Source organism: Pan paniscus, chromosome 11 (assembly GCF_029289425.2).
Source record: "Pan paniscus chromosome 11, NHGRI_mPanPan1-v2.0_pri, whole genome shotgun sequence".
Classification (NCBI taxonomy): domain Eukaryota; kingdom Metazoa; phylum Chordata; class Mammalia; order Primates; family Hominidae; genus Pan; species Pan paniscus.
In genome coordinates, this window is record NC_073260.2 from 12,108,524 (window position 1) to 12,121,861 (window position 13,338).

At 44.0% G+C, this 13,338-nt stretch overlaps 1 protein-coding gene across 3 annotated transcripts in view; it reads right to left on the reverse strand.

Moving 5' to 3' along the window:
* Positions 1-13,338, reverse strand: part of GARNL3 (GTPase activating Rap/RanGAP domain like 3) — a 170,476-nt gene that overhangs the window by 148,275 nt on the left and 8,863 nt on the right. For all 3 annotated transcript variants that reach the window (XM_034929091.3, XM_034929089.3, XM_034929090.3), the window contains exon 2: positions 2,319-2,489. In XM_034929091.3, coding sequence (XP_034784982.1) covers positions 2,319-2,461 — 143 coding nt within the window. In that variant the 5' untranslated portion in view covers positions 2,462-2,489. The remainder of the gene's footprint in view (positions 1-2,318; positions 2,490-13,338) is intronic.

The following is a 13,338-nucleotide window of genomic DNA, read 5'->3' on the forward strand; positions in this document are numbered from 1 at the left end:
CGGTCCCTAAGTCTGGGGTCCAGAGCAAGGCCTGACTCCACCCATTTCTACATGCCGCTGAGTGAGATCAGCGGGTGAGGCCACGCAAGTCCAGAATCTGCCGCTGGGTTCCTTCCTAAGGACGGAGGTGTGCACACTACCTGGTCCTACCCGGCAGCAATCGCAGTCCCGCAGCCCGCACCCCCGTGCGCGTGGCAGCTTTGCCATCCCTCCGGCCGCCAATCACCACGGCTCGGTCCCACCCCTAATCGGATTCACCAATAGGGCCGGAAGGCGGCCCCTCGGGGTGCTTCCGCTGTGCTCATAGGCTCTCCAGCAGTCCCGCCCGCCCCTGTTACACGTCACCCGCACGGTGCACTGGGGGCCTTGCAGTCTGGAAAGGCAGCGGGCCAGCTCCACTGCGGGTACTTTAACTCCTGCCCGGAGCTCCAGCGCTGAGCGTCCTCAGGTTACCTCCAACCCCCCGCCCCGGACACAAATTCCTTTTCCTAATTAGTGATAAAGAGGGAAGACGGGGCTACCCACCCGCCCCACCTTTGGAACTGACGCCCTGGGTTCCCTCCCGTCCTCTGCAGTGCGCTGGGGTCACCGAGGACCCGCGAGACTACCGGGTCCATCTTGCTCAGATAATTCAGTATCGCCTGAAATTTGAAATTCCCATTTCAGATCAAGGAGACATTCAATATCTTATTCACCTGAGAGGCAGTTTCTGGAAGGTGCGGAAGCTCTGAAAAGCCAACAGTGACTCCTGGCTTCGCTAGTTTCCCTTAAGAATCCACCACAGAACTGACCATCACGATTTTATCTAAACGATGTGACCCGTTTACGTTCCAAACTGCATCACTTCTTCAGTGCATAAGAGCTGTCAATGGTGCCCATTGCTTAAGATGTAAGGTTCAGGCCCCTGAGCTAGGCATATAAGGTGCTTCATAATTATTTTGTATTTACTTATTTGTGGTTACATTTCTTAAAAGCAGCGTTTCTCAACGTCTACCACACGTGAGAATCACCTGGGGAGCTTTGTAAAAATACGAGTTCTTATGTCCCACCCTAGATCTCAGAATTTTGGAGGGGCAGGGCAGACTTCTATGTTTTTAAAGCTACCCTGGGTAATTTTCACGTGCAACCCGGGTTAAGAACTGTTGGTTTACTGCCTATCAACACAGCCTCATGCATGTGAGCCTTTGCTTTGTGGCATCCTTGTTTTAAAGAGGTCTTCTTCCCTCTCTCTTGCCTGATCAATGCTCATCCTACAAGGCCAAGCTCAACTGTTATCCCTTCTCTTCCCTGTCCTCCAGCAGGTGATGGCTTCCTTTAGCACGTTATTCACGCTGCTTCTCCAGCATCACTGATGTGACCTGGTGACTTGTCTGTCTCCCTGGATAAGTAGGGAGTTCCTTGAGGGCAGACAAAGTGTCTTCCTTCACCCACTTCAGATCCACTGAGTCAGAATCTCAAGGGGCAGGTCTCAGGCATAAATGATTTTTAAAGTCCCACTGGTGATTCTGATCCATGTCCTTATCTAGGAACTCGCTTCACAAAAGCACTGGGTACAGTAAACAAGCATCCAAATATTTGTCGCATTGAATTGATGAAGCATCTCATTTGTTTTGAAGTCAACCGTGTTGTTGCATCTGGCTGCCTTTGATTCCCCCTGGAAAACTAAGTACCCCTCTCTTGTAGCATCTTTATTCATTTACTTATTCATTCATCCGAGTATTATCATACACCATAACAAAGGCCTGGGGATTCAGGAGTAAATATAAAAACACAGTTACCACCCTATAGGCCTTAGAGTCTACTGATGTATTAATTCTATTCGTTATTATTAAAATTTATTTTGTATTACATTGTAATGTTTTTGCTTCCATATACTATTTATATTCAAAGGTAGGTAAAATGTATTATTCTCTAATATCCCCAGTAGGTTGCTGGCACAGAGAAGGCATTCTGTAAATGTTTATTGAATCAAGGCAGCACATTTCATAGAGCTTATTACAATATTGTTAGTATTTATTTGTGTGATTATTTGAGTAATGGCTATCTGTCCCATGCACTGCAAGCCCACTGATGACAAGAACTGAATCTATTTTGCTCATAATGTCTGACACAGGACCTGGACGGAGTAGGTGCTCAATGAATATTACTAAATACACAAATAAGAACAGAAATGCAGTCTCCCAACCAAACATCCACTCCTCTCTCCCTCCCCACTATCCCCCCAGAAGTAAAAAGTATATTCTTCCTAAACATTAAGGGATTTCAAGCTATAGTGAACATAAACCCAAACTGAGATGATGCTTCTTTTACTTACTTACAGGTTGACCTGGGACTCTAGTTCAGGGTCTTTCGTTGGCCATGTCTGAAGGGGCTGGATGCCGAAGGAGAGAGACGACTTTGCTTTCCATAGAATGGTTTGTGCCATCTGACTCCCACAAGGCACCTTCGTTAACGGGTCCATCAGTGGGCCTGGAGGCTGGGCAGCTGTCCTGAAACAGAAGAGTTGGGAAAGGCACTAAGAGACAGAGAAGAACGGCAGGCCAATCCCTGGCCTGCTTTACCCTCCTCCCAAAGGCAGCCCTGCTGGTAAGCAAGGAGGAGGGTGACACTGAAGCACCCTCAAGACCCAGGGGCCCCACCAAGACCGCATATGACCTTACTGCATCAAGGAAGCATTGGGCCATGGAACCATCCAAGTCCTGTTACATCCCTCAGCAATCAGTTAAGTCCGTGGAGTATAAAGTAAAAGGAGGCCCAGTGAGCATTTGAACAATCACAAACTTGTTTAGAGAAAGGCAGTATGAATTTGGTAAGGGAAGCTATGTCTAGAATGCTTCTGGAGAATCACTGGTGGTAGGACTTCATGGCCATTACTGGGGTAGTCCAGGAGCACTTGGTTTATCTTCTAATTTAAAAATCCAAGAAAAGCCATAAAAAGGGCCTAGACTGGCAACAACACTGGAGACAAGGACTAAAGCCCACAGTTCAAGAGTAATAGCAGATAGTATATATAAGCAGTAAATGCTTGCTGAATTAATAAATGGCTTGTTCATGGGAATAAACTGAGAAATGCATTCCTGAGATGTGTCTGCTCCTTTCTCCGATGATGCATCAAGGAAGGTGGAAAAGGCAGTTGTGGGATGATGGGGCTACTTTGTTAGGAAATGCAGGCATCACACTCCTTCTGACTGGAATTATTTTCTGAGCCAATTAGCAGGGCTCTTCACTCATCTCTACCTCAACTGACAGACAAACAAGCCAGCAAAATCCAATTACTTGGAAATGGAAAAATAAAAAGCAATTTTATGTAACACTTTGGTCAAAGGGGACTCTTTATAATGTCTTCTTAAGAAACATGTGACATCTCTGGCTGGAGTCGCGAGTGAATTTAAAAAAGAAAGAAAGAAAGACTGAGAAAAGACAAAAGGCCTAATGGCTCAGAAAGGTTTTATGCATGAGAAGGGAGTGCTGTGAGGCTGGAGACCAAGAAAAGCGACTCCACACAAGTTGGGGCTTTGGAATCAGATAGGCACTGGCCACTCTGAAGGTTCTATAGTGGTGCCAGTTAGACCCAAGGCTGCAGGCATATTAAAAAACAAACAACAACAACAACAACAACAACAAACCAGGCCGGGCATAGTGGCTCACGCCTGTAATCCTAGCTATCTGGGAGGCTGAGGCAAAGGAATCACTTGAACCCAGGAGGTAGAGGTTGCAGTGAGCCGAGATTGCACCACTGCACTTCAGCCTGGGTGACAGAGCTAGACTGTCTCAAACAAAACAAAACAAAACAAAACAAACAAACAAAAAACCTCAAAAAAGTCACTCTAATGACCTGTGCCTAATGCAGGAAGGATTCAAGACTCACATAACCTCCTACCTGTCCCCTTTGTCTTCTCTCTTGTCAGGTCCCTCTGGTATTCCTCTTATAAATGATGACCTGGCTTCCCCCATTGCCTTTCCTGGGCCCAGGAGGCCACATGCTGCATACCTGACCCAGACTTCTAGGTAATCTCACCCTAGGCTGGCTTCAGGCCACTTATCTTGGCAGCAACTAGATAGATATCAAAGGCTCAAGTCACCCACTCATGACAAAGCGCAAGAAACCAGGGTTCTGTTATCAGTTGTTCTTTACCCAAAGGAGCCCCGAGTCTTCTAAAACCCAGTGTCACTAGAGTTTACGGCTACCTTAGTGATACACCAACAAATAAATAACAAATCAGGGCTTCAGGATGAGAGACATTTTCTTTTTCTTTTGAACCTCCCAGATTTATTTTAATTACAAAGATAATACTTGTATGCAAAAGATTTATTAAGCAGTGCTCTCAAAAGATACCGATAAGGGAGTGGAGGAAGCAGGACAGGGAACGAGAAGAAACCCAGTGAGACTTCAGTTTCAGGCAGAGCCCTGCGGAGGAACAGCTTCCATGTGACTGACGCTGAGCTGTCCGACTGGGTAGCCACTAGCCACTACTGAGCAACTGAAATGGGGACATCCCAAGTGAAGTGTGTTACACACTGGGTTTTGAAGACTTAGTACAAATAAAAATGAATTCAAAACATCTCATTAATAATTTTTCACACTGATTACATGTTGAATGATATAAATACACTGTTAGAATGATTTTAATTAAAAAAATTTTTTTTGAGACAGGGTCTCACTCTGCCACCCAGGATGGAGTGCAGTGGCACAATCATAACTCACTATAGCTTTGACTTCCCAGACTCAGGAGATACTCCTGCCTCAACCTCCTGAGTAGCTGGGACCACAGGTGTGCACCATCACACCTGGCTAATTTTTTAAAACATTATTTGTATAGACATGGATCTCCCTATGTTGCCCACAGTGGTCTGAAACTCCTCAGCTCAAGTGATCCTCCCACCTCGACTTCCCAAAGTGTTGGGATTACAAGCATGAATGCCATGCCTAGCCCCTTATTAAAATGAATTTTAATGTGGCTACTAGAAAATGTAAAGTCACATATGTAGGTTGCTTTATATTTTGGACACTGCTGCTCAAGGCAACTGACATCTCAGAGTTGTCCCCACCTGAGACAAGGGGCGAGGCTTCCATTTCCTGCAGCCTCAGTTACTGGCTGAGGGCCACAGGGTGGGAGTGAGGATGGGGTGATGTAAAGGCCCAAGTGAATCCTTCAAGCTGTCTACACATGTGGGGTGCAAGGGTGCAAAGGCAGTTCACCTGCGAGTTACCATTGTGAGGGCTGGCGGTGCATGGCACTCAGGATGGGAAAAAGAGCACAGAAACGGTAAAGGGACCTGAGGGCACCTAAGGGGACTGGCTGACGATGTCCATGACACCCCCCACCCCACTCCCTTTCCTCTTCAGTAGCTCCCTACCACTTCAGTAGTTTGGCTTCCTACCATTCTTTTCTCTATCTGCAAACCTTTATGCAATATATATGCTTGGACTATACAATGTTCTGTGACTTGCTTTTCTTTCTAAACTAGAGGTCTTACACATCTTTCTACATCAGTAAATATACATGCATCCTTAATTTGGAATATTACAGAATACATTGTTTACATTCTTTTTAGCTTTTTAATCTTTAAATACTAAGATGATTTAATTATCTTACCATGTTCTTTTCTAGCCCTTTAAAGATTTTATTAAAAATTTAAAAGGCTAGCCTTTTTAAACCTTTTCTCTCATTTAATTTTATCTTTTTGCCATCGTTACTCTTAGAGTTCTTTTTTTGCACTTTCATCTAATTCTCTGACTTCTAAAACTGTTCAGATTTTGTCTCCTCACTGTTAATTTTAATCCATTTACTCATTTCTTTTATCTTTTCTAGTCCTAACTTTCTAATTTTAAAAAATATGTTCCTCTTAACCTTCTGACATATTTTACCTTTATCTTCTCACTATTTAAAATATATAGCAGTTGAAGAACTTCTTGGAAAGAAGTGGAGTAAGTACTCATTTGCATAATAACTCCTTGGCACTCTAGGAAAAAAGCAAAAAGTAGCTCAATATATAAAGACAACTTATTGAAACAAGAGAGTGGCCAAACTCCATGCTAGAACTCTGAGATCTGCTACATATGATTAAGTGTAGACAAACTGAAAGAGATCATTGAGAGTCTGTACATCTCCCGTAATGTGAGGGAAATGACCTGGCGTGTCCTGAAGGCCTGGCCAGGCTTGATTTGGAGGGGTGAGGACTGGCAGCAAGGGTGGGACTGGGCAGAGGGTTTCCTCTTTGTTTTTTTCACTGTCCCAGCTTTCTAATGAGAAAGGGTGACCTTCTGAGGACAGGCTGAAGAAGAGAGGGATAAGTATGTCTTAGGAGCCACTTAGATCTCTTGAAAGATATTAACCAAAAGTACATGTGAACCTGCCCAAAGAAAGACTACAAGTCAGGGGAAATCACACTGACCCACAGAGGGTCTTGCCTTGAAGTGGGGGTGAAGGCTGGAAATTCAAGGGAAGCCCTGCCAGGGGGGTCAGATACAGCACAGGAACAGGTAATTGGGTGGACTGATGGGAAAATGTGGGACTGGTAAGAAGAGATGGCACATTCCTACTGCTTCTGTACCCTCCCCAATTCCTGAGGCCAGACCTCAAGCTCAGGTTCTAAAAGAGAAGATCCAACCATTGCTCAGATAGAGCGGGAGGGAGTCTAGGTGGTTCCACCCACATTATTAGTGGGTACACGACCCAGGAGAGCTGCTTCTAGTCAAAGATGAACATGCAAGACTACCGAGCACAGGACCTATGAGAAACGCAGCACCGGACAGATGAGGAGTACAGATCAGGAGGTTTCCACAGGGAGCAGGTGAAAAATAAGACACCAAGAGAACAAAGCTTCTCTCAAAACGTCCAATACTGCAATAGGCAGATTTCACAAGGCTCTAGGATAAATATCCCAGAATAAGGTAGGAGAAAGGATGATTCAGTGTGGAAGTGCTTTCTGGGGGCAGTGGACCTGTAGGAGAGGACATGGGGGTATCCCTGAGCAGTTCTCCTATGGAAAGTGTTTTTGTATGTATGTGGTTTCCTATTTGACAGAGGACAGCCCTGAGAAGCACACAGTTTACAGTTTTCCCCTCCTGTGTTGTGACTCCCAAGCCCTAGGTGTGCCTTGAGTCTTAGTATTGTGAGTCCAAAGAGATGGAGGTAGAGAGAAACGTAGCCTACTTCACAGTTAGGCCTCTCCTCAAGGCCACAAGGAAGTAACAGCAGTCCAGAGAACTTGTCTGGGAGCTCGACTGGGCTCCTCTAGCTGTGGCAGCCACAGCCAGGCCTGATGAGGCCTAATTAAGAAGTCTCAAAGAGACCATACTTCGGAAGGCCAAGGTGGGCGGATCACGAGGTCAGGAGTTCGAGATCAGCCTGGCCAACATGGTGAAACCCCGTCTCTACTAAAGATAACAAAAAAATTAGCCAGGCATGGTGGCATGCTCCTGTAATCCCAGCTACTCAGGAGGCTAAGGCAGGAGAGTCGCTTCCTGGGAGGCAGAGGTTGCAGTGAGCTGAGATCACACCGTTGCACTCTAGCTTGGGTGACAGGGTGAGACTCTGTCCTCGAAAATAAAAAAAAAAAAAGGCCGGGTGTGGTGGCTCACGCCTGTAATCCCAGCACTTTGGGAGGCCGAGGTGGGTGGATCACCTGAGGTCGAGAGTTCAAGACCAGCCTGACCAACATGGAGAAACTCTGTCTCTACTAAAAATACAAAATTAGCCGGGGTGGTGGCACATGGCTGTAATCCTAGCTACTCGGGAGGCTGAGGCAGGAGAATCACTTGAACCCGGGAGACGGAGTTTGCGGTGAGCCAAGATCGCGCCATTGCACTCCAGCCTGGGCAACAAGAGCGAAACTCTGTCTCAAAAAAAAAAAAAAAAAGACCATGGAAGAACACAAGTGTGCCCAGAAGTCATCTCAAATGTTAGTAGGGAGACCCCTGAATGCAGCACGACAGCAAAAAGGACAAGATCTCAGTTTTGGCTCCTTCAACTTGGCAGCCACTTCACCACCCTGATCACTGACCTTCAGCCATATCCCACAGGGAACATGGGAAGCTTCAGAGAGCTACACCCACTCACTTGCACCCTTAATCTTGCACACTCCTTGTTCTGATTGTTCACTGAAAACTACCTGGACCCAGGCATAACTCATCATTTTTGCAGGTCTTCAAACCAATATCAGCTTTTGAGGTTGGAGTGATGCAGCCACCAAGTGAGCAGCAACGCCCGCAGAGCTGGCGCAGTGGGAGGCTACAGTGAGCAGCCGGCTGTCAGTGGACGAATCAGGAGTGGACACCAGATTCCGTCACCAAATCTAAACTGGCCCCCTCCCATGCACACTCCTTATATGCTATCACCTCCTACTCCACAGCCCTCATCACTGTTGGAAGTCATCCTAGTTACGCATTTGTTTATTGGGACATGGTCTATCTCCCTCCACTAGAATGTCCATGAGGGGGCAGGAACCTCATCTGTTTTGTTCATGGTGTATCCCAAGCACTTAGCACATAGCGGTCTCCAAAAATAGCTGCTGAATGAATACATGACTATGTGAATGCCAAAAGCATTAGAAAGGTATTCGTCTGGCATAGGGAGAACATGTCAGGTTGATCTGGCCTTTCTTGAATGAGGTCACTGCTGGCTTTAGTCAGGCGGATGGGAAACCTGCTCCACTGCTTTACCAGTCTCTGATAGGCAGCTGCTTTGTGAGGACTGTGACAAGTGCACAGGAGCAAAGACAATCCATCTGCAAAACATCAACCCGGGCTTGATCTATGGAACTGACACTGGGGAATACTTAGTGGCTGGCAGTGCTTCTAGAGACACTTTTTTCTCTGGTCATAAAATGCAAGACAGATATTTATGTCCTTACTTCCATTTGTGCTGAAACTATGCAATCGCTGACACTTATGGTTGGAAAGTCTACCTCAAGCACCCAACTGAGGCTGGATTGCCCATTTTTACCTCTTCACCCAATAAGGTGGTTCCCACATGGGCATGCCAGCTATGCAACAGCACATCCATGTACAGGGAACCTTTGGCTACTGTGTGACCAACTTTCCATCAATATGTCTCATTTATTTTTGTTATGATTGGAGAAAAATACTGTCTGTGGCAGATACTGTGGAATGACTTGCTCAATACCCACTTCAGTCCCCTTCCACTGTGCAAAAGTTGGAAAGCTAAAACTTAAATGTTCTCAACTCCTTTGCAGTTAGAGTTCTGGACGTGATTTAGATTCCACAAGTCAGATGCACTCATGAGAGACTCTGACTTGGAACTGAGTCAGTGGTGCAAAAGAGAGGATATAAGCATTGTTCTGGTTTTACAGACAGTGACAAGAGTATCATGGTTCTAGAGTCAGCAGCTTCTTGATTCTCCAGCTTTCTGAAGTAGCAGTGGTGGCTCTGGGGATCCAGGCAGAGTCGGCAGCATGGGTCTGTAGTTAGTCAAGGTGCCAGGAGCTCCTTGCTTCTTGATTGATCAGCTTCTTGACATGATGCAGCAGCTTTCCTTTCCTGAAGACAGCAGAGCAGAGTGGTCCTGGGAGCTCAGACAGCAGTCGGCTCTCCAGCCCTTCCAACAAACTTGTACACACTTAATTCCCTGGATCAGTACAACATCCCTTACTGCTTATATTGGGTAGAGTAGATTCTGTTGTCTGCAACAGATTACTAACTGATATGCCTTTTTTAGTGTCTGTCAGATTGGATTGTGAGCTTAACAGTTTAATTGACCCTGTGCAGAGCGCAGAGTAGGGCACGAATTTCTTCTTCTGGCAGGAGTAATGGATAACCTCCAGTGGGCAACAAAAAGAGACTGCATATTTTTACTGGAATACATAGGAATGTTGTCTTTTAGAATAAAAGAGAGCCTGCTCAAAGCACTAGGAATTTCTGCTCAAGCAGCAAAGAAATGTCGAGAAGCAACCAAAAGAATAGCACACTAGGGTCATGTGGAGGCTCACACCTGTAATCCCAGCACTTTGAGAGGCCGAAGCAGGGGGAACTGAGGCCAGGAGTTCAAGACCAGCAAGGGCAACATAGTGAGACCTTGTCTACAAAAAGTTTAGTCCTAGTTACTCAGGAGGCTGAGGTGGGAGGATCAGGTGAGAGGATCACTTGAGCCCAGAAGTTCGAAGTTACAGTGAGCTATGATCACGCCACTGTGCTCCGGACTGTCTGGTCTAGAGACAATAGGTCTAGAGACCCTATTTCTAACAGCACACTAATTGAGAATACTTCTGAGGTCACTGTTACACTGGAGTGTGATTGTGCTATCACTGGTGCTGACCTGCTTAGCATTGTTTTGAGTCTTTTCAAGTTTGTTACCAAAAATTATATTCAAAAGTGTGCAAAAAACATAAAACAGTTGAGAAATACTAGTCTAACTTATAGATGCTTTGACATTTCCGATAATAACATTTTTTACTGCTCCTTACAGTAAGCCATCCTAGCTTGGGGCAGAACTAACTGTAGGAATGTACTTTCAGGTACTGAGTCCAACCAGTTTTAATATACCTCATACCCACTGTGATTTCAGGTCTAGCCAAAGCCATATGCCGAGTGAGCCTAATTTCTTTGTAAATGAAACCCTGTCAACTGTGGTAAGGCAGCTGTCATATCCTCCATGAATTTTCTTTTTCATGTAAAACACTACTCTCCCATATTGATTTTTTCCCTTTTTGGATCACTTCCATCAGATATAAACACCTTTATAAAACAAGAGCTAAAAAACCCAAACAAAAACATACAAACAAAAACAAATTTTCAACTCACATTCCCTCCACCTGTGCAAACAGTTGACTGTAGTCGTTGTTTCCAATCATCTCCTCTCATTATCTCTTGAAGCCAGTCCAGTGAGATTTTCACCCTCACTGTTCCAAAGAAACAGTTTTGTCAAAGGCCACCAAAGGACCAATAATGCTAAACCCAGTGGTCAACTCTTAGTTCTTCATTTTGTTTGAGCTATCAACATATGACACAGAAAATCATTCCCTCTTTGTTTTTTAAAAAAACAAAAAAACTATATGAATCTTATTTCCCCCAAATAAAAAATGTCAATCACATTATGTATCCATGACACAATGATTTCACATTCAAGTCTCAAGTCTACATTTCACTTGGGATTTATATGAACAATTAATCAAAGTCTACCAAATCACAGGTTACCTTTCCGACTAATAAAGTTTCTGTAGTGATTCTCGTTCCTAACATCTCCTGATATCCCTTTATTCCACAAAATTTTTCTGTTTCCCTATTTCACTGTGATTCACAGTTACATTAAATAACAAAGCTAAACAAAACAAAAACCTTGGTGCATTCTTTCAAACGTTTCCTACCTGAGGATCCATATCTGCTCTGTCCTAAGGCAGCCACCAACCACAGGTGGCTACTCAGCACTTAAAATGTGGCTAGCCTGAAGTGAGATGTGCTATAAGTGTAAAATGCATACTAGATTTTGAAGACAGTATGGGAAAAAAGGAAACTTTCTCAATAATTTGGCCACTAGAATTTTTAAATTACATATGCAATTCTGTACCCTGGCTATCGCCAGAAGCTGCTTATTTCTCTTCACTTAACACATATGTATATGCTAGGTATCTTTCCAAGCAGAAATATAAATTCTAACATATTATTCATATTGACATACTTCTGATGGACTTAAAAAAAAAACTTTTATAAGTGCTATGATCTAATGTCTGTGTCTCTCCAAAATTCATATGTTGAAACTTAATCCCCAACGTGGTAGTATTAAGAGGTGGGGCCTTTGGGAGGCGATTAGGACACGAGGGCTCAGCTCTCATGAATATGTCCTTTTGTGTCTGTATAACCGAATCCCAAGAGAGCTTATTCACCTTTTCTACCACATGAGGACACAAAAGGTGCTGTAGCAGGCCCTCACCAGACACCAAATCTGCTGGTACCTGGATTTTGGACTTTACAGCCTCCAGAAGTGTGAACAATAAATTTCTGTTTATAAATTACTCAGTCGAAAGGATTTTGTTTTAGCAGCCCAAATGGACTAGGGCAACAAGCAATCCTACAGTGAATAGCCTTCTTCGTAAATCTCTTTGGGCAGTCACACCTCATTGCTAACTCATACTTGCTTACTGTCCTCTAAGATCCTAGCTCTAGAGACAACTAGATGTGGGGTTTCTATTTTCCCACATCTCTACACTCTCTGCCTCTGTATATCTCTGCATGCTGCTGTAGAACTTCTCCTCCCAGGAAAACCAGCCGTGAGTCTCACTGTAAAGGACAAATCTTTTATAATTTTCCTACAGCACTGTTTGTCAGACTTCATCTCTCTTAAGATCTTTAACTCTGGAAACCAGACAACCAAGCATAATCTCTCATATTAACCTTCTAAAGCAAAACTAATTTGAGTATTGTCTTCCTCCAAGAAAGGAAGCTGGTTTGCATTAATTTAAAATCTTAGTGAATAATAAAAGTTGTTTTTTCTCTGCTCTTAGGAGAACAGACATAACATGAAAATTAATTTTCTTCTGCTGGCTCTAAGAGCCCATTATGTCAGCCCAATACAAGACAGCTTTTAATAGTCTTTCCCAAGAAGACTGCTGTTTTTCCAAAAGAAAACTGACAGCAGCAGATTTATTTGTGATTAAATACTTAAGGGCCTGATACAAACAAAAAAAGTAATAACGGAACACAGAGGAATGAAGACTGTGAAAAAAGCTCACATTAAAATATTTGTTCACAAAACTACCTGAAAAAAAAGAAAGTCTGGAAAACTACAAGAAAAACAAACTCTAAGAGTCCCAAGAAACATAAGGAAGAAGAAAAGGAGGCACCCCGACACATAATGGATAACTGCTCTTTTCTGAACTTATCTTGGCCTGGAAAGCAACATTCAGGAACAAGAAAGCATTTGTCTTGGCATCGAATTTGTTCTCACAAGGCGTGGGTTCTATGCATTACTAATAAGGAAACCACCATGCACAAAGCAATATTTGGGAAAGTAGAAAATATGTTTTCCATTTGTAATTCAAAATCTTCTGTCTATGGTAGGGCTCTGCACCCACAGTGGCTAAACTTAGCAAGCATAATTTAACCACTTAACTAAGGCAGGCTTTTACAACAAAAACTAAAAAAAAAATACAGAAACCCCAATTCTGTGACCCTGGGTGGCATCTCGGTATTCATACTTTGGAAAAGCATCCCAGATATAATGACTTTTTTTTCTACCAACCCAATATCAATTCCCTTCTTCTGGTAATAGCACTGTGCTTTTCCTTTGAGAAATCACTACTTCTTGGTCTCTGTGAATGGAAGATTTCAGCACGTGACCAGGCCCAGCCAATCAGCATGTTTCACCCCCTTCTAGCCAAAGC